General features: G+C 36.0%; 1 protein-coding gene across 1 annotated transcript; it reads left to right on the top strand.

Moving 5' to 3' along the window:
- The first annotated feature begins 1,190 nt into the window (after nt 1-1,190).
- LOC128870213 (uncharacterized) lies at nt 1,191-7,332 on the top strand. Its single transcript, XM_054112809.1, has 2 exons — nt 1,191-1,820; nt 7,294-7,332. The coding sequence occupies exons 1-2, from the start codon at nt 1,191-1,193 to the stop codon at nt 7,330-7,332; spliced, it is 669 nt and encodes a 222-aa protein (XP_053968784.1).
- The last annotated feature ends 15,005 nt before the right edge of the window (nt 7,333-22,337 follow it).

The raw sequence follows: 22,337 nt of genomic DNA, 5'->3' as shown, positions 1-22,337 counted from the left end.
ACGCCTGAAAGGTAAATCTACGGAAATAGCCCTCCAAGAAGTTATTGGGCAGATTGAGAAATCATTACATCAGAAACAATTTACTATGTCAGCTTTTCTATACATAGAAGAGGACTTTAACAACATATCAGTAAAAACCATAATCAGTTTGTTAGTAACTGGATCCGGTATGCTTCAGAACAGAGTTATTCTACCATCAAACGGAGATGCATCAGTTACCCAATCTGTAAGCAGAGGAACTCCAGAGGGAGGGAGTGAAGGTACTCGCGTACGCTGATGACGTCCTGATTCTAGCAACAGGGACTACCATTAAGAGACTTCCAACAGGCATACCTATATCTACAGCCAACCAGGGCTGTTCATATAGTGGAGAAGATTGATGGGACTTAGGTTGGCGCACTGCCCCAGGCTGTCGAAGAAAGGAGCACCCAGTGATCTTAATCGTGTAGCTGCCAGACCCGGACATTAACAGAGAAAGTGCTCAACAGTGGCCTGGTAACCCTAAGTTTTCCGCGTGTGTGCCGATCGTCCAGTGATCAGTAAACACAGCTACGAGTTTGGAAATTGAATGACGAGGAGTTGAAAGGACACTCTGAATCCTCCGTCTATTGTACCAAGGTTTTTCGAAATAGCACATGAAGGAATAGAGCTTCATCTTTTCTGCGCTTTCCTGAGAAATAATTTGTGCAGTTCCCCTTTAACCCCTTGGGGGAACCTGTTATCCCTATAGGGCGCGTCCCCAGGTGGTGGATAGGGGAACGCCTCCCAGATATGGAAGGTAGGAGAGTAGGTCTCCCGCGAACCACACAGGTCGAAGACGTAAACTTCGTTAAAAAAACTCCCTCAACCCAAGGTGTGACGCGACCCGTGCCTATTGGGTGGGTTTGCCAGCCGGGGGATAAAACTAGGCTGTCTTTTAACGGAGCCCTCCTGACACCAGGCCGCCTCAGGTTGTAACGATGGCTTTACCATGTTATGGGGCGCTGCCATGGCGGACCGTTTATTTCCCCTAAATCCTCATTGGTCACCGCACATGGCGACATGTGCAGCCTTCTGGAAGGGCAGGTGACCGTACGAAACAGTACGAACAAACAACAAAAACTTCGGATAACGCTACAAAGAAGATGGACCAACCGACGGACACAAACCCAAAATGAACGGATATACGGACGCACCCATTGACACAACAGATGGACAAATGGACAACACGGACCGACACTAACGAACTGAGGAAGTTAGGAACTTCCTCAGAGGACGAACTCTTGGCCTCCAGCCAAGAGACGGTTGATGGCAAAGCTGGCCACAGCACGCCATCAACCCTAAATCAACCATCCACATCCGCTGATGCCAAGGGGCAAAAGCGCCAAAACGCTAAAAAAGGCCCGTCCAGGTATAAGCTTTACCAGAGGTCTCTGACTATTCTCGAAAGAATAAAAAAAAATGAGGCTGAAGGGAAAACTCATCCAAAGGACGCGGCCGATAAGGCAAGGTGCCAAAAGGTGGTCGATGAGTACCTGGCGTTCCAGGCCACCCAGAAGGCAGAAGCCGTGAAACGCAATCGTTCGCAGGACGAAAGCGACAAACCAACGAAGAAGCACAAAGTGTCGGTCCACACAGCTTCAATACCAAAACCAACCAAACGCTCATTTAATGAGGTGGCACGGGATCACCTGCAAATAGCGTTGGTTGACGAAATATCTAACCGCGGTAAACCTGCATCGGATAAGTGGTCCGAAATCGAGGCACGGTTGTCCCGCATTGTCGTCGATCACGTCATGGCAAACCCGGAGGGTCATGTGCCAGGATTTGATTCAATGGAGGTGGTCCGGAACTTATTCCATACCTGCAGGCACACAACCGCACTGTTCCGATGGATGACTGGAGCATCATCAAAGCGGATGCTCCGCAAAAGAACAGTGTGTCCTTCCTTCTCCAAATATCGGAGAACACCCATACTGGGAACAACCACAACCTTTTCTACAAACGGACTGAAGGTAACACCAGACCTTGTATTGTAGTTAAGAAACATTTGAACATATTTTTAATCCCATCATATTGTTCACAGGATGTGACGGCTGTGGAGGTAGAAGCCGCTGACGGTGTCGGCATCATATTGGCTTCCATCTACATGGCACATGATCGGCCAGCACCATCCGAAGAGGCTCGTCGGCTTGTGAGTGAAGCCAGAAACAAGAACCTGCTGCTCGGATGCGATGCCAGCGCGAGGCATGCGTTGTCGGGAAGCTCTGAGACAAACCACCGAGGTGAGTCTTTATATAATTTTATTATTAATACTAACTTATCGGTAAGTAACAGGGGTAACACTCCCACTTTCACCTTTTGCTAGTACGGAGTACTTCAGAGGATGGGAGGAAGTGGTTGATGTTACTCTACTGTCTGAAAATAGCTCAGTAAGGGTAGATAATTGGAGGGTATCCAATAAAAAGTCCTTTTCTGATCATAGTTGGATCCTGTACGATTTGGATCTTAAGGTAGATCGAAATCCTTTAAGAACCAACTGGAAGAGGTTCAAAAATGTAGTAAACAGGAGGATAGGACAGACTCCTATCCCTCAAAACACTCTCAGGGAAAACCTTGAGAGTAGGGTCATAACACTGGAAAAGGCATTTAGTAGGGCCTACAAAACGTCCTGCCCCATAAAATTTAGCAAAAAAACTCACCCTCCTTGGTGGAGCAGTGAGCTCTTAAAACTAAGGGAAAAATCTAGATCAACGTTTAACCTCAGCTACTCGACGGGAAATTGGGAATTGTACAGAGAAAGTCGGAGACAGTACAAGAAGGCAATCAGGGTCGCCAAAAAAGAGAGCTGGAGGGAATTTTGTTCGTCAATCGAATCCACCAGGGATTCTGCTAGGCTCAGCCATGTTCTTTCCAAAGACCACTCAATGGCTTCTTGGGTCAAGAAACCTGATGGAACTTGGACTGCTACAGCAGAAGAATTGCTAGAGCTTCTGCTAAACACGCATTTTCCGGGATGCAGCGCTTACGAAAGTGAGAGGGGAAATATTAGGCGGAGCCAATAAAATCCACAGCATCTTGCAAATGAAATTATTACCAAAGAAAAAGTTGCATGGGCAATCAAATCTTTCTCACCCTTTAAATCTCCGGGGCCAGATGGGATCATTCCAAAGATGTTACAGGAAACCTTGGACTGTATCCTACCATGGCTAGAGGAAATTTTTAAAGCGTGTTTAAACTTAGGCCATATTCCAGATAGCTGGAAACTAGTCAAGGTCGTCTTCATACCAAAAGTAGGTAGAAGAGGACATGAATCCGCGAAGGACTTCATGCCAATCAGTCTTTCGTCTTTCCTGTTAAAAACTTTTGAAAGACTTTTGGATACGCACCTCAGATGCTCTTTGGAGAGCTCTGGTATATCAACTGCACAACACGCATACCTTAAAGGCAAATCTACGGAGACAGCGCTTCACGAGGTAATCGGAATAATAGAGGGCTCTCTAGAGAGCAAACATTATACCATGGCGGCATTCTTGGATATCGAAGGCGCCTTTAACAATGTTAGCACAGATGCCATCCAACGGGTGTTGATAGACCTGGAGGTGGACAGTTGCATCAGTCACAGGTCATCTCCATGCTAGAAACCAGGATCGTCAAAGCTAATATGGGTAATATCAACATAACCAAGAAGGTCCACGGGGGCACTCCACAAGGGGGAGTATTATCTCCACTTCTTTGGCTATGTGTGATTAGCAACATCTTAATAAAACTTGACGGAGGTGGGGTAAAAGTGGTGGCGTACGCTGATGATGTGGTGGTAATGGTGTCAGGACTGTGTCCAAATACGATCAGTGGGATCATCCAAAGGGCGTTAGGCGAGCTTAACTCTTGGGCCACAGGATGTGTGCTAAGTTTAAACCCGCGTAAAACAGAACTTATGCTTTTTACCACCAGATACAAGGTACCAACTTTTACCCTACCAAATATCAACCGACAAACTCTGTCTTTATCAACCAGTGCAAAGTATTTAGGGGTAATTTTGGACTCCAAACTTAGCTGGAAGTTAAACGTCGAAGAACGTGTAAGGAAAGCAGAAATTGCTTTATATGCCTGCAAACGTATGCTTGGAAGAAGATGGGGTCTTCAACCTAAGCATACATTATGGCTGTATAAGGCGGTTATACGATCCATTTTATCGTATGGTTCGGTAGTTTGGTGAAAAGCTCTAGGGAGAGAGTACAATACCAAATTACTCGGCAGAATACAAAGATCAGCCTGTGCAATAACGGTCGGTTCAATCAGATCATGACCTAGAGAGGCTCTCAATGCACTGACACACGTTATTCCAATAGACCTACATATAAAGAAGACGGCAACCATGAGTGCTTTTAGGTTAAATGAAGCGGGTCGCTGGAAAGAAAAAACTTATGGTCACGCTAGTCTATTATCGCGACAAACTCAGTTAACCTCGGTGAGGACTGACTACATCGTCCCGATGGTAACGTTCAATAGGAATTTTGCCACACTCTTTCCATCTAAAAAAGAATGGAATAAGGGATTCTCTCTAAACAAATTCGATACCACGTTCTATGCAGATGGCAGTAAAATGGATTGTGGTGTTGGAGCTGGTATATATTCTTATAGACTCGGAATTGAAAAATCTGTGCGTCTCCCTAATACCAGCAGCGTCTTCCAAGCGGAAGCACTAGCAATTGGGGAAGCCTGTAAGTTGCTAATCGCAGATTTCTCTTATAAGGGCAATATCGCTATTCTTTCGGATAGCCAAGCTGCAATCCAGGCGCTGGGCGCGACTATAACAACCTCTAAAGTGGTGGAGCAGAGTAGGAATAGCCTCACCAACTTGAGTGAAAACCATAGAGTAACCTTAATTTGGGTCCCGGGACACCGGAACATAGAAGGTAACGAAAAAGCTGATGAACTGGCAAGAGGGGGATCTATCATGAATAGCGCTCTTGCAGTACCAGTATTCACTCCACTAGGTGCGGTCAAGAATGCAAGAAATAACGTAAAAGTCGATCGGAAGTGTGTGCAAAACGACATTCAGGGCAGTACTGGGGCAAGTCTTACATGCTCCGGTGATGCCAATGCCTGCAGTGCTTTTCACCCTTCCCAGTTTTGTGATATTATAGCCATTCCGAAAAGTTTCCTACCAAACCAGGTATCCTTACGTTAAAATTAGCAAAAGCTCTGTGTTGTACCCGATTTTCAAGTTTGGAGTCAAGTATCATGTAATGAAATGATTTTTAAGTAATTTTTATTTCATTTATTTATTTATTACTTCAAGCTGGGCATCCAGCTTGTAAAGCAATTGTTTCATATCTTGTCTCTTACATACTACGTACAAGCGTTTTTATAGGAATTTTAGTCAATGCAAGTCAATAACAATTTTTCGGTGTTTACTTATGTAATATGATTCTAGCATTCACGCGCCGCACATAAAAGAATTACGTTAGCTATGTTTGCATTTAGTTTCAAGTGTAATGAACCTTTTAAGAAATATGATACTATTTAAACGGCACAGCAAAGTGAATGCATAAGTGGACAATAAATTAAAAAACCAAAACAAAACAATAAATGTTTATGAATATTAATGTTAAGGCATATCCGACTTATAATCATACTACACCTCCCTTCTTCAGAAGAATGCTCATAAAACTTTTTTGTGTATGAACATTCCTTTACATTGAATTGTTAAAATAAAAATATGTACATAAGAGTAATCTTAATTTTATATATATGTATATATTGTATTAATTTTCTAAGTTTAGACCGGTCTTTAAAACTACTTATTGTTGATAAATCTTAAGCCTATTTTTATGAACTATTTGTTCTTTTAAAGATAACTTATCGACTATAGTAACATTACTTTTATTATCTATTGATTTAATGGTATAAGGCCCGCAATATTGGGGTTCCAGTTTATGGGCCACTTCATTCCTAAGTAAAACTAAATTGCCTATGCTAAAATTGTAATCTAAACTATTTTTATCATAAAATGTTTTTTGCTTAATTTTAGCTATATCTATCATATAGCGAGCTCTTTTATGTGCTACTTCTAGCCTAAATCTTACTTCTCTAGCGTAGTTATCTATGTTATATAATGGAGTAATTTGGTCTACATTTGTGAACTGCTGAAACATGATTGGTGTTTTTCCAAAAACTAATTCATACGCACAATAGTCATGTACTGTAGAAGTGGTGTTACTGACTGGAGTGGTGTTAAAACAGTATGTGAAGTATTGTAGCCACGCATCCCAGTCGTGTTTGTCAATCGATATGTAAGATCTTACGTATTGATTGAAAGTTTTATGTGATCTTTCTATTACTCCTACTGTTTGGTGGTGGTAGGCAGTTGAATTAAGTTTCTCTATTTTTAGCAATTCACATAGCTCTGTTAGTATTGAATTTTTGTATTCTGTACCCATGTCCGAAATGAACGTCTTCATTGGACCGTAGATAAGAATAAACTTTTCAAATATTGCTTTCGCAACTGTCTTGGCATTTTTGTCTTGGATGGGTATCGTGACTAAATATTTTGTCATGTCGCATATTATTGTGACTGCATAAGTATTGCCATTAATTGTTGTAGGTAGTGGGCCTACTATGTCTACAAAAACTATATCAAATGTACCTGTAGGTGTTGGTGTTATAGTCATTGGGCTTTTTAAATGCTTTGTTATTTTGGTTTTTTGGCATTTTTCGCAAGTTTTTACGTACTTAGCAACATCTTTTGACATTTTATTCCAGAAGTAATGTCTTTTAATTTTCATGAGTGTTCTGAAAATTCCGCAATGACCGCCTTCTATAGGGTTATCGTGGTGTCTTTTTAGAATGTCCATTACAGTTTTAGCATCATTAATGTGGGTCACCACATTCAGTAGCGCTACTTTTACTTTATTTAATATCATATCGCCCTTATTTTTAAAATCATTAATCGAGACAAATTCGAAAATTTTCTCGCTAGGTGCCACTTGTAAATTATTAATGCCATATTTGTCGGCCACTTCGTCGAGCCTAGAGAAGAATTGTCCTAAGTCAATTTTCCCATTAACAAATAAGTCATCAATTTTTATATATGCCATTATAGATTTTCCTCGTTTGATGTAACATCGTGTGGGTGTAATCTTTAATTTGTTGTATTTTCTGACGTCAGTGTTATTAATTGGGACATATATTTTGGGCTTATCATATGTTTTAATGTGCTGCTGTGTAGTTGGACTGCTGTTATTTTTCGACATTGATCTAGTCACTATTTTGTATATATTTTGATTCTTTTCATTTATTCCTTTTAAGTCATTGATTATAATGCGAGACAAAGCGTCCGCAACGTGATTATCTTTTCTTCAATTTTTTATTATGCATAGCATATAATTTTAATGCTAATATTAATAAGGTTATTACCGTGATTATAAATAAACAAATTTCGATTAAATTTAAGCCAGTATTAACGACTACTTCGTTTACTACATTGGCATTGGGTTTATCAACTTTCGATAAAGTTTTTCCCATTTCTGAAAAATTAGCTATTGGGGGCCTTATACCGTAAATCAAATAATTTATGTAATGTAATAATTTATAATGTAAGGATATATAATTTATAAATTTTGTTTTTACATTGGATTTATATTTATTTATTTATTTTTTTTTTTTTTTTTTTTTTTTTTAAACGACAATGTGTGTATAAACATTTTGAAAAATTTTGTTTTTACATTGGATTTATATTTATATATATTTTTTTTTTTCTGCGAGCGGTTAACGCTTGTCAGCCTATACTGTCTGCGTGAAGCACGCACAGTTTTTTGTTTTGTATTTAATCTGCTTACGCTGTTGCAGCAGGAATTCCAATTTTGAGATGCGTTCCCAAATTCCAAGCCTTGTTCCAAGGTGGTGGTGGCTGAGTGTTGACTTCTTCTCCTATACTCCTCAATGGAGATAGCTTTCGGCCCTTCTGTGGTCATCTATCTTCTGGTCTATTGGCCAGACCAGGAACTTCACGCAACTGGTAGATCTTATTGGCTGATCAATACCAGGACATTGTTATTAGTATTGTGCTTTCCGCCACTTGTGCAAAAAAATCTTAGCACCAAGCTGGACTTTGGAATAAGCATTTGAGCTTTCCGCCACTTGTGCAAAAAAATCTTAGCACCAAGCTGGCAGGATCGCCATGTAATGGAATGATTTTTAAGTAATTTTTATTTCATTTTTTTATTTATTACTTCAAGCTGGGCATCCAGCTTGTAAAGCAATTGTTTCATTTCTTGTCTCTTACATACTACGTACAAGCGTTTTTATAGGAATTTTAGTCAATGCAAGTCTATAACAATTTTTCGGTGTTTACTTATGTAATATGATTCTAGCATTCACGCGCCCCACATAAAATAATTACGTTAGCTATGTTTGCATTTAGTTTCAAGTGTAATGAACCTTTTAAGAAATATGATACTATTTAAACGGCACAGCAAAGTGAATGCATAAGTGGACAATAAATTAAAAAACCAAAACAAAACAATAAATGTTTACGAATATTAATGTTAAGGCATATCCGACTTATAATCATACTACAATCACTCCAAGATACCTAACTTCCGATGAGAGCGGGAGAACGTAGTTGTTTAATTTGGGAAGTCGAAAGGGTGGAATTTTATGTTGGCTGATAAATAGCACCAAGCCCTTTTTTCAGAGTTGACTCGGAGGCCGCAAGTGGTAGCCCAGTGACTGAGTACAGCCAGTGACCTTTCCAAAATCTCAGCCATGACTGAGGGAATCGCTCCCGATACCATCAGGACCAAGTCATCTGCGTATGCTATTACCTTAACTCCAACCTTATATAGCATTATGAGAACTTCGTCGATAGCAACTAGCCAAAGTAAGGGCGAAAGGATACCACCCTGCGGCGTGCCCCTGTGAACGATTCTAGTGACTTTAGCCTCTCTTGCCACCGCATTAACTTCCCCGCAGCCAAGCAGGGACGAGATCCAGACACAAAGAGGTCTTTCCAACTCTGGTCTATTTAACGCAGTGACAATTGACTCCGCCTTGATGTTATTAAAAGCATCCTCTATATGTAAGAAGGCCGCCAAAGTGAATTTTTTGCCTTCCAGATATTTTTCCACAGTCCCTACGACCTCGTGTTAGGCTGATTCCGTGGATTTCCCTTTCAGGGAAGCATGCTGCGCTGGAGATAATTTAGATTGGATGAGCTCTCGGATATGATAATCAATCAATCTTTCAAACACTTTTAGGATAAATGAGGCTTTTAGGCCTAAAGTCCCCGGCTGAGTCGTGGCCCCTCCTCCCTGCCTTCGGTATGAAAACAGCCTTAGTTTTCTTGCAGTTAGCGTGGACGTGATTAGGAGCGATACACGCCAAGTAGATTTCTTGCAGGACAGGAGCCGCTCACTCCCCATCTTCCCTTTTTAGAAGAGTTCTGCAGAAGTGGTCTCTCGGAAGGATCTTGGTTAGCCCGCCAGAATCCTTCACGGATTCCATGGATTCGCAGTACTCCTTCCAGGAGTTGCGTTTCGCATATTTAATGGTTTTTTTGTATTCATTCAAAATTACATGGTAAGTTTGAAAATTTTAAGTTTGATAGCACTCATTAAAAACCCTCCTAACCTTTTTTTGAAGTTGATGAGCGCCTTGCTCCACCAGGAAGGAAAGCCCTTCTTGCTTAAAGATACTAGACGAGCCACTTTGAAAGCCGTCTGAGAAGGCCGCTCTAAATGTTTCACCTGCTTGTCCAGTTAATCAGTGGATAAGTAGGAAAAAGTTCCCCCGTTCAATCTATTATTGAAAACACTGTTGAACAGAACCAGTTGGTCCTTTTAGAGTTCCTGTGGGGAGATATGGTGTCCCATGCGAAATTGATTTCGAAAATGATCAACCAGTGATCCGAAAAGGAATTTTTTTTGTGAGAAACCTTCTAACTATCAACCCTAATGGCAGGCGATATTGTTGAAAGAGTGATATCAAGAACCTCCTCACAACCGCTTAATGTGTCCGATGCTGGAAATACAAAAGTGGGGGTGTTGCCCTTGTTCCAAATAAGGAGATTACGGCTAATAATGAAATCCAAAAGGGACTCACCTCGAACATTTCAATTGCTGCTTCCCCAAATGATATGTCTCGCATTGGCGTCGCACCCGATGAACATGTACTGTTTATTAAGTGAAGATGAATCCATCAAACGCCCCACTTCCTCAGGAGGTGCTGCATTTTCATTGGCTTTGTATGCAGAGACCAAATAATAGCAGCGGCCACTAGATGCTTCTACACGGACCGCTGCCACGTCTGGTCAGCTGAAATGAGAAATCAAAAAGGCATTAATAGTATTCCTAACGAGGATACAAGCCCTAGGCTTACCTTCTGTCTGAATTTAAAGAAGATCATAGTGTCAGGCGATGCAAATAAGAACTTAATACTTTAGCGCGCGAGTTACGTACCATCACTCCACCACCCTATCTATTTATTTCTCTTTTTTGAGTTGTGACAGTATTGTCTTACATTTAATGAAATTGCAATCATACACCAAACTATTTAAATGCTAAGATACTAAGATTTCACAAATAAAGGTTCCCACCAAAAGATTTGCTTAGTATGCAATATTACAGCGACACGTTTTTCGCTCAATGCAGTTATGCTCTCAATAAGCATAAGGTACTGCATAAAGTGAGCGCAAAACAGGTGTTATTAGAATTAAGGAAATTGTAAAGAGTCAGTCTGTAGATTCGCAGCAACCAAGAAGGTTGAATTTGCTTAAAAATAAAACTGTGAAAAAAAAATTAACTTTAGTGTTTTAATTTAAGTCTAAGGACTAAAAACACATTAGTTGAATTTGGTTAAAAATAAAACTGTGAAAAAAAATTAACTTTAGTGTTTTAATTTAAGTCTAAAGACTTAAAACACATTAGTGGCGCAGTCATTGGAGATATTCCCGAAGGAATATGTAAAGAACAAGGAAGGAAGTGAATGCAACGAAGTGAAATTTTTGACCGAAACAGAGGTCTAATAATGGCGAACCAACACGACGTGGAAGAACTACTGGAGATCATCCGCAGACAAGAAGCGGAGTTACAACTGCAGCAGCAACGCTTAACACAACAGCAACAACAGCAAACACAACAGCAACAACAACAAACACAACACCAACAACAGGAGTTTAATTTTAATATGACCGCCAAGGATGTCATCGACCAATTTCGACGCTTGAAGCCCCTTTCAGAAAATCAAAACGCAAGGGCCTTTATCAATGCTGTAGAATCAAATCTTACGTTATGCGGAACAAATCTGAGCCTTATTCAGTTTTGTTTGAGAATTGTGGCCGATGAGAAGATTCATGGTAATGCTGGCCGGCGTGTAAGAGAACTAGAAAGCGGCGCTTCGTGGGAGGAAATGAAGGGGAAAATTCAACAAGAATGCAGCCCAAAGACGACCTACGGAGAAGTCTTCAACTTGTGCCGAACAATAAAAGTAAGAAATTTAAGAGAACTATTTAATATTTTTGAAAATTCCAAATTTCATATTAATGATATATACTTGTCTGACCCATTAAAACCTGGTATCTACCGACCAGAAAATGTAGACAGGGACCTGGTAGACATATTATTAGAAAAAATTGACGGACCAATTAGGGCTCATTTAAGTGAAAATGCGACTTTGAATGAGATAATTACAAAATATACCAAATTGAAACTATTAGATGACACAAGGGCCATTGCATTTAACCATAGAGTTAATATACAAAGTGAACGAAAAACAAACAACAATTGGCAATCATTAAAGCCAAGTAATAGTTTTCATAGCAATAATGGGAATACTAATAATTGTTTTCAAAACACAAATTGGCAAAAATCTAAGCCAAATAATAACTTCCAAAATGGCAACTTTAAACCGAATAGTGGCATTCAAACCCGAAATTTCAACTGGCAGAATTCAGACCCTTACCACAGGTCACAATACAGATTAATCAATAATTTTCCAGTTGAAAATTACAGCAGAAATTCAACACAGCAATTAAATTCCAGTAAATTATTTCAGTACAATCAACCAAATTCTTCTCAAACTAGAAAATTTTATCATGGTAGGCAACAACGTTAAACTAATGCGTATCAACAAGAACCAGAGCCAATGGATATCGGTAATTTAAAAGAAGAGGAGGACGTAAATTTGTATATGACGGCTTCTCCACAAAATTACCCATAATATTAGTAACAATTGGAAATTGTAAAATTAGATGTCTCATAGACACCGGATCAGAAACAAGCATAATTAAACCTAATGTCCTTGGGAATACTTTTCCCACTCAACAACTCAATTCACCCCTTTTTTACAGAACCATAAACGGAATAAATCAAGTGACACACAAATTAATATAGTTACCCCAATACCTAGAGAATTTAATATCTCAGGTACCTTCTCTTGGAAGGTTATTGATTTCCATAGCAAAATTTATTCAGCAATAATAGGTCAAAATTTTCTCATCGCCCTTAAAGCTAAGATTGATGTAGAGAATAAATTTATTACTATACTAGATAAACATATACCGTTTAGAAATTACAATCCATACAATAGTGTAGAAATTTGCTCACTTGAACACAGCGACCTAGAAAAATTGAATCTGAGACATCTAAATTCGGAAGAAACCCAATTGATAACGAAGTTACTGCACAGTTTCAAGGATTTATTTTATAAAGAGGGTGATAAGCTTTCTGCAACCCATGAAATTAAACATGAAATAATTACATCAACTGATAGAGCTGTATATTCAAAAATTTATAGGTACCCCCAAATTCACGAAGAAGAAATAAAGAAACAAATCAAAGAAATGTTAGAGCAAAACATAATTAAGGAAAGCAATTCACCTTATAATAGTCCTTTATGGGTAGTGCCAAAGAAGATCTACAATTCTGGCATCCAAAAATGGCGAATTGTTGTAGATTATCGGAAGCTAAATGAAATTACTGTTAATGATAAATTTCCAATTCCCAATATGGAGGGAATTCTTGATAAATTGGGCAAAGCTCAATACTTCTCTTCTATTGATCTTGCCAAAGGTTTTCATCAAATTGTTGTAGATGAAAATGACAGAAAAAAAACTGCCTTTTCTACACCTTTTGGCCATTACGAATTCATAAGAATGCCATTTGGGCTTAAAAATGCCCCTTCGACTTTCCAGCGACTTATGAATTCAGTCCTTCGTCAGTATATAAATAAAATTTGTGTTGTCTATTTAGACGACATCTTAATATTCAGTACTTCTTTATCAGAGCATATACAAAATATTACAAAAATATTTCAAACTTTGAAAACAGCAGGACTTAAAATTCAAATTGATAAATGTAGCTTCTTAAAGAAGGAAACCGAATTTTTAGGTCATATACTTACACCTAAAGGTGTTAAGCCAAATCCAGCTAAGGTCGAAGTAATTCAAAAATTGAAGCTTCCGACAACACAAAAGCAGATTAAATCATTTTTAGGAATAACAGGTTTCTACCGAAAATTTATAAAAGACTATTCTAAAGTAGCTTACCCCATGATCGCATATTTAAAGAAAAATGTTAAAATCAACATAAGAGACCCAAATTATATTATAGCTTTTGAAAAACTAAAAGATATAATAACAACTCCGCCTATTTTAAAATATCCAAATTTTAATAAGCGCTTTAAGCTTATCACTGATGCCAGCAATTTTGCTATTGGTGCGGTTTTGACCCAAGATGGTCATCCTGTTTCATTCGCATCGCGAACGCTAAATAATCACGAAAAAAATTATTCCACTATTGAAAAAGAGCTATTGGCAATAGTGTGGGGAGTCAAATACTATAGACCTTATCTTTTTGGATGAGAATTTGATCTCCAAACCGATCATGAACCACTAAAGTGGTTGCAAGTCAAAAACTCGGGTAAAGATATAAGCCCTATATTACAGAGATGGCTAGTTCAATTAGGGGAATACGACGCAAAAATTGATTACATTGCTGACAAAGAGAATAAATTAGCAGACTTTCTCAGCCGCATTAATTGCGAAAAGTGTGAAATAAACGCGTTAGATTCTGATGATTTAGGAATCACTCTTAACGAAACTTTTATAATAAAAAATCTAAATGCTGAAGAAGCAGCAAATCAAACTGATATATCTCTAGAAGTTCATTCCAACCATTCCCTTGAAACCGTACATTCTCAGGCAGAGAATTGCAATGATCATATTTCTATTTTAGATACCATAGTAAATAGGTTCAAAAATCAACTCATTTTAGTAAATAACAAGGAAGTTGAGGTCATGGAAATTTTCAAAAACAAAAGAATCTTTATCGATAAACAAGATATTGACTCTGATAATGTAACTAATATAGTCCGAAGAAATTTTGATAAAGGAAAAGTGGCAATATTTTCCCAAATTAATGACCATGAATTCAACAAATTACAGCAAATTTTAATTAACAATTTCTTAAGTAGTGAACGGTTATCATTTGTAAGATGTAGCTTTTTAGCACAGGACATCCAGGATGAAAGCGAGTTAAGAAAGCAAATATCTCTGTTTCATAAGTACGAAACTGGGCATTCTGGAATATTAGTAACTTACGAGGGCATGAAGCACAAGGTTTATCATCCTCAATTAAAAATAAAAATACATGAAATTATAAATAACTGTGACATATGCTCTGGAGGAAAATATGATAGAAATCCAATTAAAAATAAATTCCATTTAACCGAGACTCCTACTTCTACTAATAAAATTGTTCATGTCGATACTTATGTTAATAGTAAACACTCTTTTATAATTTTTCTTGACAAATTTTCAAAACATGCTGTGGCTTTTTACCTACCCGATAGGAATAATCAAACTATTATTGGCAAAATAAACGAATTTTTATCAATTAAGGGTTCCATTGAAAAGTTTGTGTTTGACAATGAGTTTAATTCCAAAAATGTTAGAGATTTTTTAACTAGGGAAGGAATTGAGTTTCACGTAACTAAACCAAATAGTCATACAGGAAATGCTGATATTGAGAGACTTAATAACACTCTAACAGAACGCATTCGAATATTAAACCTAGAGGAAAAACTCCCAGTTATAACTCAAATGCAGAAGGCCATAAAATTTTATAACAATTCTTTCCATAGTACAATAAAAACTACTCCACAAGAAGTTCAAAATTACAAAGTTGATCACAAATTAATAAAAAATCGAATTGAAAGATCAAAGTTAACCACAATTTATAAACAAAACCAAAAACGGGAAAACTATTCAGAGAATCGACTGGAAGGATTTATAAAAAATTACAAAAGTTTGAGGCATAAAGAAGAACCCAAATTTATAAAAAGGAAATTGCAAAATATTCATACATCCAATATTAAAAGGCCAAACAAATTTTCAGGTGGCAACATTCGTACTGGTGATAGCGATATTGGTAACAGGGGCTCAAGGGACATTGCAAGTCAACAAAATATTGGAAGAAACAGGTTACACTCAAATTAAATTAAGAGAAATGGAAGTAATAAATGAAACAATTACCGTAATACATTTAATAGATTTAACCGAAATAAATATAATAATTTCACAAATAGAATCCAATATTAAAAATTTAGATATTCTCCATAAGGATTTATTACTCAAAGAAATAGAAATACTTAAAGACAAAGTAAAATCAATTACACCTTCGCCAGTGAATTTTAAACAAAAAAGAGGACTTTTAAATATTGTCGGGACAACTCATAAATGGCTATTTGGCACAATGGACGACGATGACCGTCAAGAAATTTTACAGCATTTAAAAGTTACGGACGAAAATAATCACAACGTTATTGAAACAGTTAATAAACAAATGCAGATAAACCTACACTTTAATGACACTTTAAACCTACTAAAAAATAGTATAGAAGAAGACAGAAAAAGAATCCATGCAGCTTTTAACGAAATTAAAACCCGGAACAGCGAAATTGTAAGATATTTGCTATACTTAGACCAAATGCAAAAAATCAGGTACTTGGAAAATAGGCTTAATCAAATTCAAGATAACATATCAGCAGCTAGGCATAAGATTTTACACCCTAGTATATTGACGGCCAATGAAATAGAACGTTACAATATTGATTTTTATAAGCTAAAATTACTAAAATTAGGTATAATGAAATACGATAAATCTAAGTTAATTATTGCCATTAAAATACCAACAAATTTTATTAAAACCTATGTAAAAGCTATAGTGCCAATACCCAACAAAGAGTTCATGGAAATAAATACTGATATTGAACATGTTGTCGAAATAGCAAATAACGTATATTCTTATGAAGAAGAGACAGATTTGAAAAATTTGAAAAAAACTCAAAACTGTGTATATTATCATGTATGTATCTGTGTATGTTAAAGTATAACAACAAATTCGAGATCCTAGCTATGGACGATGAAACTTTAATTGTTAAGAATGCAATAAATGAAACTGTTTTACAAAATTGTGACGACCGAAAAATCACACTTAACAAAAATTATTTAATATCTGTATACAACTGTAAAATAACAATAAAAGAGTACGTTCTTCAAAATAAAATAGAAATTGTAAAAGAGAAATATTACATTCCAGTAAACAACGAAAATAACACGTTTGAAAAAGAAATTAACTTCAAAAAAATTGTATTGGAAAATGTTGATAATATTAAAGAAATAAAAGAATTAAAATATCATAGAAATGTTTCTTATGCAATAAGCACTTTCTTTTTTGTAAGCATTGTTATAATTATTGTGATATTGTATTTAAGAAAAAATAATAATAAATTTAAGATTATCAATAAAATTGAAAAAAAATCTGAGGATGTGGAACTGGAAGCCATTAAAGAGAAATACGGCTTAAAAAATAACAAACCATAAGATCCAGGAGAATCTTTGGACAAAGGGGGGAGGAGTTACGTACCATCACTCCACCACCCTATCTATTTATTTCTCTTTTTTGAGTTGTGACAGTATTGTCTTACATTTAATGAAATTGCAATCATACACCAAACTATTTAAATGCTAAGATACTAAGATTTCACAAATAAAGGTTCCCACCAAAAGATTTGCTTAGTATGCAATATTACAGCGACACGTTTTTCGCTCAATGCAGTTATGCTCTCAATAAGCATAAGGTACTGCATAAAGTGAGCGCAAAACAGGTGTTATTAGAATTAAGGAAATTGTAAAAAGTCAGTCTGTAGATTCGCAGCAACCAAGAAGGTTGAATTTGCTTAAAAATAAAACTGTGAAAAAAAAATTAACTTGAGTGGGTTAATTTAAGTCTAAGGACTAAAAACACATTAGTTGAATTTGGTTAAAAATAAAACTGTGAAAAAAAAATTAACTTTAGTGTTTTAATTTAAGTCTAAAGACTTAAAACACATTAGTCGCGCGACAGATATAACTTTCATCTGGGTACCTGACCATAGAAACATAGAAGGAAATGAGAAAGCTGATGAACTGGCAAGACACGGGGCATCTTATACCGAGTCCGAAGTTGCAGAAATAGGATGTCCCCAAGGCGTGAGCAAAAGGGAGATCTTCTCGCTTTTTCAGAAGCAGGCCTTTGACAGATGGACTAACACGGATACCTTTAAAATAACTAAACAAACATGACCTAATTTCAGCGACTGAACTGGCGAGTTGTTAAGAAAGCCACGAGCAGACATTTTCAGAATTACGTCAACAATAACCGGCCACTGGCCTTTTGAAGACCATGCCAGAAAGATGGGGTGACTGTACAACAATAAATGTAGAAGCTGCAATCAAGAAGAATCTATAGAAACAGTCATAGTCAAACTAGTCGACTAATAAAAAGCAGTGGTTCTACAAATGGTGTATCAAAATGGCATCTTTTGTACTAATTGGGTCTGGGCGCCCAGACAACACCTACACCAAGAGTGCAGCTGTTTTTTTTTGCATGTACTATGGTGTACATTTTTCTAATAGCGGTCGCCCTCGGCAGGCAATGGCAAACCTCCGAGTGTATTTCTGCCATGAAAAAGCTCCTCATACAAATAACTGCCGTTCGGAGTCGGCTTGAAACTGTAGGCCCCTCCACAAATAGGAGGAGCAGCTCGGCCAAACACCCAAAACGGGTGTACGCTCCAATTATATATATATATATATATATATATATGGTGCATATATGTTCACATATACATTTTGCTCATAACAACAAATTCGAACTCTTCAGCATTTTAAGCAAGTCATGTTATTTTTCTGTGCGCTCTACAACTTTACTTGCTTCGCTACGTCGCATAATTCTTTCTGAGCCGGCAAAATCAAAGATTTTGATGCCCGAATTATCGTATTTGGTATAAAAAAAATTTTAATCCTCAGTTAAGCTTAATTTCATCGAAAATATAAAGGCAATAGATAGATGTAAGTAGCGGTCAGTCTTTAAACCAACTCACTTGGACCGCTGCCGATCCATTACGATACCAGAGTAGCAGTTTACCTGATACCTGCATTCAAACATTTCGTTTTAAGAGCAAACCCATTAATGTGTCTGGCACTTATATTGCTAAGGTTATCAGTATCATTCAAGAATGATGAGCCAAAGTATCTAAGCATAGTGCCATGCCAGGCAGGACAGTCCTCCTCATTTTTCAAACAATCGATTTAGTCAAAATCGAGTATATTGCTTAAATTATTCAGAAAATTGCTTTAAAAAAATTCTGAATAAGGCTTGGATTAATATGTTTGGTAGGATTTCAGACTTTTTCACACATTTTATTAAAACTAAGACAATTATTTTGATTTTCTATAAACACATTTAATTTATAACATTAATAATGTATGGCGTATAATAATTTCATTCAAGCAGAAATATATTATATTTGAATATAAATTTGTACAAATAAATATTTTTAATGATTTATAACAACTTTAGTGGCTTTAGATACGATATTCATATTTGATAAAATCAACCACTGACGCAAGCTTTCCACTTGTTTCGACCTGTTTTATAACTTCAGGTTATTTTTAATAATAAACATATGCATGTACATATATAGCATATATAATATTTTTACTAGTTCGTGTTTTTATATTAAGCAGTAAATTTCAAGCCTAAACATTATTTTAGAGTACAAAATCCAATATTCATTTAATTTTTATTGTTTGGTTCATATGAGTTCTAATTTTCAAGATACGTCATAACAATTTTTCTTCATTACAATTGGTGCATTCAAATCATAAATTACACCTTAGTATATCTTAATTAGTATATGTTCTGCTACTTTTAATCACTCTGCAGGTAAAAACTGACTTTTCTTTTTTATAAAAAAATTGCATAATACGAAAATATTGGCATTCGCCTTACTAAAATCTTGCATATTCCATAAGAAAATTCAAAGTTTCCACATTATATTGAATATAATAATATAAATACATATATATATGTAAAGAATATAAAAAATTGAACAATTAGCTTTTATTATTATTATTTTTTTTTTTAACAATCAGATAGTTTAGGTTAGGTATTTTAAGCTAAGCATATACCTTGCATATAGGTTAAAGGACGCATGTTTGTTATCTGGCTTATTTTTGGCTACTTGTAGTAGTATGTATTTGGTGAAAACGATTTTTCATATTTCGTGTATGAAATCTTCTAAAAATTAATCAAAACATTTCTTATTATATCGTATTCCACACATGCTGACATTAATACGTTTAATATTATTAACTGGTATGGATTCGTGGTAAAATTTTTATGAAATTTTGATATGAAAGAAAAAACATTTGGTTAAAATTCCTTAATTATATTACATTCAAAAATTACTTAAAATTGGTTTATTTTAAGTATATATATTATATTATTTAAGAATTATTCTTAAAGTTTTAGTATTACGAAATTAAAATTATTTAGTCGGAACTCTGGTGTTGCAACTGAGAGTTACATTTGCTTGTGTGTATTCAGCTAGCTGAAATAGTCGGAAGTCGGTTCTCTTTCAATATCTTACACTCATTGCCGTTGTAATGTTGCTTACTCAGAAGCTACCAAGGAGATATACACTCTGCCTTGTTGGCTATATAAGGCTGCTCACTAAACACACTATTTACTTAAGGGGTAACACCACTGTACACGCGTAAAATAAACACGATTTTTAAAGAATTTTTTTGTATAGAAGGAAAGGGAAAACAATCACTCTGATTTGGGAAGTTATTACTTATATACTAAAATACAAAACTACAAAGTTTGATCGAAAAATTTTACAAAATGGCGGCATTGGAGACATTTGCGTAATGTGGTTTCTCTCGAAGGAGCTCCGCGGCACGCAGCACAGAGGGTGCAAATTTTAATCTGGAACAAAGAAACATTTTTTTTCTTAATCTAGATAAGAATAGCTAGAGAAACACGTAGGGGATTTAAAAAATATTTATTTTTGTGTAATTAGCAAGCATTTGAAGGAAAACACTCTATTTTGGACGAAAAAAGCGGCACTTAAATAATTATAACAATCGTTTAAATTAATCTATCGAAAATCCCCTACGCTCTTCTCTTAAGAAGGTTATTATACAGACGTAGTGAAAAACCTGATTAAAAATATTTAAAATTGTTTGAGTTATGCTGCGTGCCAATTTCAGAAAACGTGTTTTGAGAAAAACGCGTTTAAAGTTTGGAAATTTGGAGAAGTCGTTAGGTAGCAGTCACTAACGCTTGGTAAAAAGCTTAAAATATTTATGAAATAAACTTCGGTAACATATAAAACTTTTTGTTCTGTATTTTAAAAGGTTCAAAGAATTTTTTAAGCTTATAAAAAAAAAATCAATTTTTTGAAATTTCTACAGTGGTGTTACCCCTTAAGTAGTTGCTGTATAGCAGACATATTTCATTTAATACACATTTTAAGCTTTAATTTGAAATTGCAGAGCTACTGGCATACACGTTGATAAATCACCGAAATTAACCGAAATGGCTGAAAAACGAAGTTAGGGCACTCACAGAGTAGACGCTGAAAGCCGAGCTGAATGTAAATACATATCATATCATCATTAAAAAAAATGTTCAATATAGAGCTCGATACAAAATATCCTTCATTTGACGGAACCATTTCTTTAAATTATACTTGCCATACACAAACGAAATTACAACATTAAAGCACGCACATTCAGCACTGATTCTCGCATCTACTCTGCGATACCTGATCTTGATTAGCGGCAATCGGTATTAGCTTTGTGCTATTGCTTGTGCTCGGCTTTCAGCGACCACTCTGCCTTTGACCAGCTTTAAACTGTGCCATGTTTGCGGAAGAGATGCGGAAATTTTTTGTATTAAAATCGCACTTACTCCGACTTTCGGGAATCAAACAGTTTTTAATCAAACATAATAGTTATGCTAAGAAAATTTGACATATAGTCCGAACCTATTTCAGATGTCTGTATGTGCTTATTGAAAAAATATCTGCTCACTGAAATACATACGATTGCTGATTCGATGAAAACAAGTACTAAGAGGAGCATGGAACATTTCTTTTTAAATAAGTTCCCTTACAACTTCCTTGGACGGTTAAAGCATTATGAGAATTCATAAATAATATTAGGTTGGAACTCCGGATAGATAGGTATGCAAACATTTGGCACATTAATATTGGTACTAATATATAATTGTATTTAATTCTTTACAGTTGCATTAAAACATTAGTTTGGAGAAAAAGAAATCCATTATTTCTGCGTAAAAGTTTTGGCCAAATGCTTTAAAACTGTTTTATGGTCGATGCTTATTTGCCATACTACGACTACTAACATGCCAATCAACTTCGATGACTTCTGTGATTTTATCGACATTTTGTTTAACATCAAAAATGCCTGAACGGAATCGACGAAATCAAAATTGGACGTAAATAGCTGTTACAGTATCGGCACCATAAACACCATTCACAATTTCAGTGGCCTGACTTGTCTTTATGAATGAGAAACTTTAATATGTACTGAATTTTCTTTTTGTTCAGTTCCATTGTTAACACCCTGTAACTCACAACTAAATGGAACAAACAAAAAACAGCAAACGATTTTTTTTAGTGTAGAATGTCATCTTAAGAATAAACTTAACATTTGTTTGATCGGTACTTTATGAGATATCTACCGAGAAAATAATGGATTTCTTTTTCCCCAAACTAATATTATATATATATGTATGTTCTCTTCTTGCACGTAGTTTGAGAAATATGCTAACAAACTTATGGTCTTTGATTCCTTAAATTTATATTTCTGAGAAAGTTGCAAATTATTTGATGCTTTGAAATATACGACTTAAGTACGCCATTTTAAATTTTCTTATGAGAAAAAGTGTATCGTATATCTGAATACATAAATGCAGATAAAAAGCTTGTTAACAATTTGG

Source organism: Anastrepha ludens, chromosome X (genome assembly GCF_028408465.1).
Source record: "Anastrepha ludens isolate Willacy chromosome X, idAnaLude1.1, whole genome shotgun sequence".
NCBI lineage: Eukaryota > Metazoa > Arthropoda > Insecta > Diptera > Tephritidae > Anastrepha > Anastrepha ludens.
Note: the sequence above shows the minus strand (reverse complement) of the source record. Positions and strands in the feature narration are given on the sequence as shown.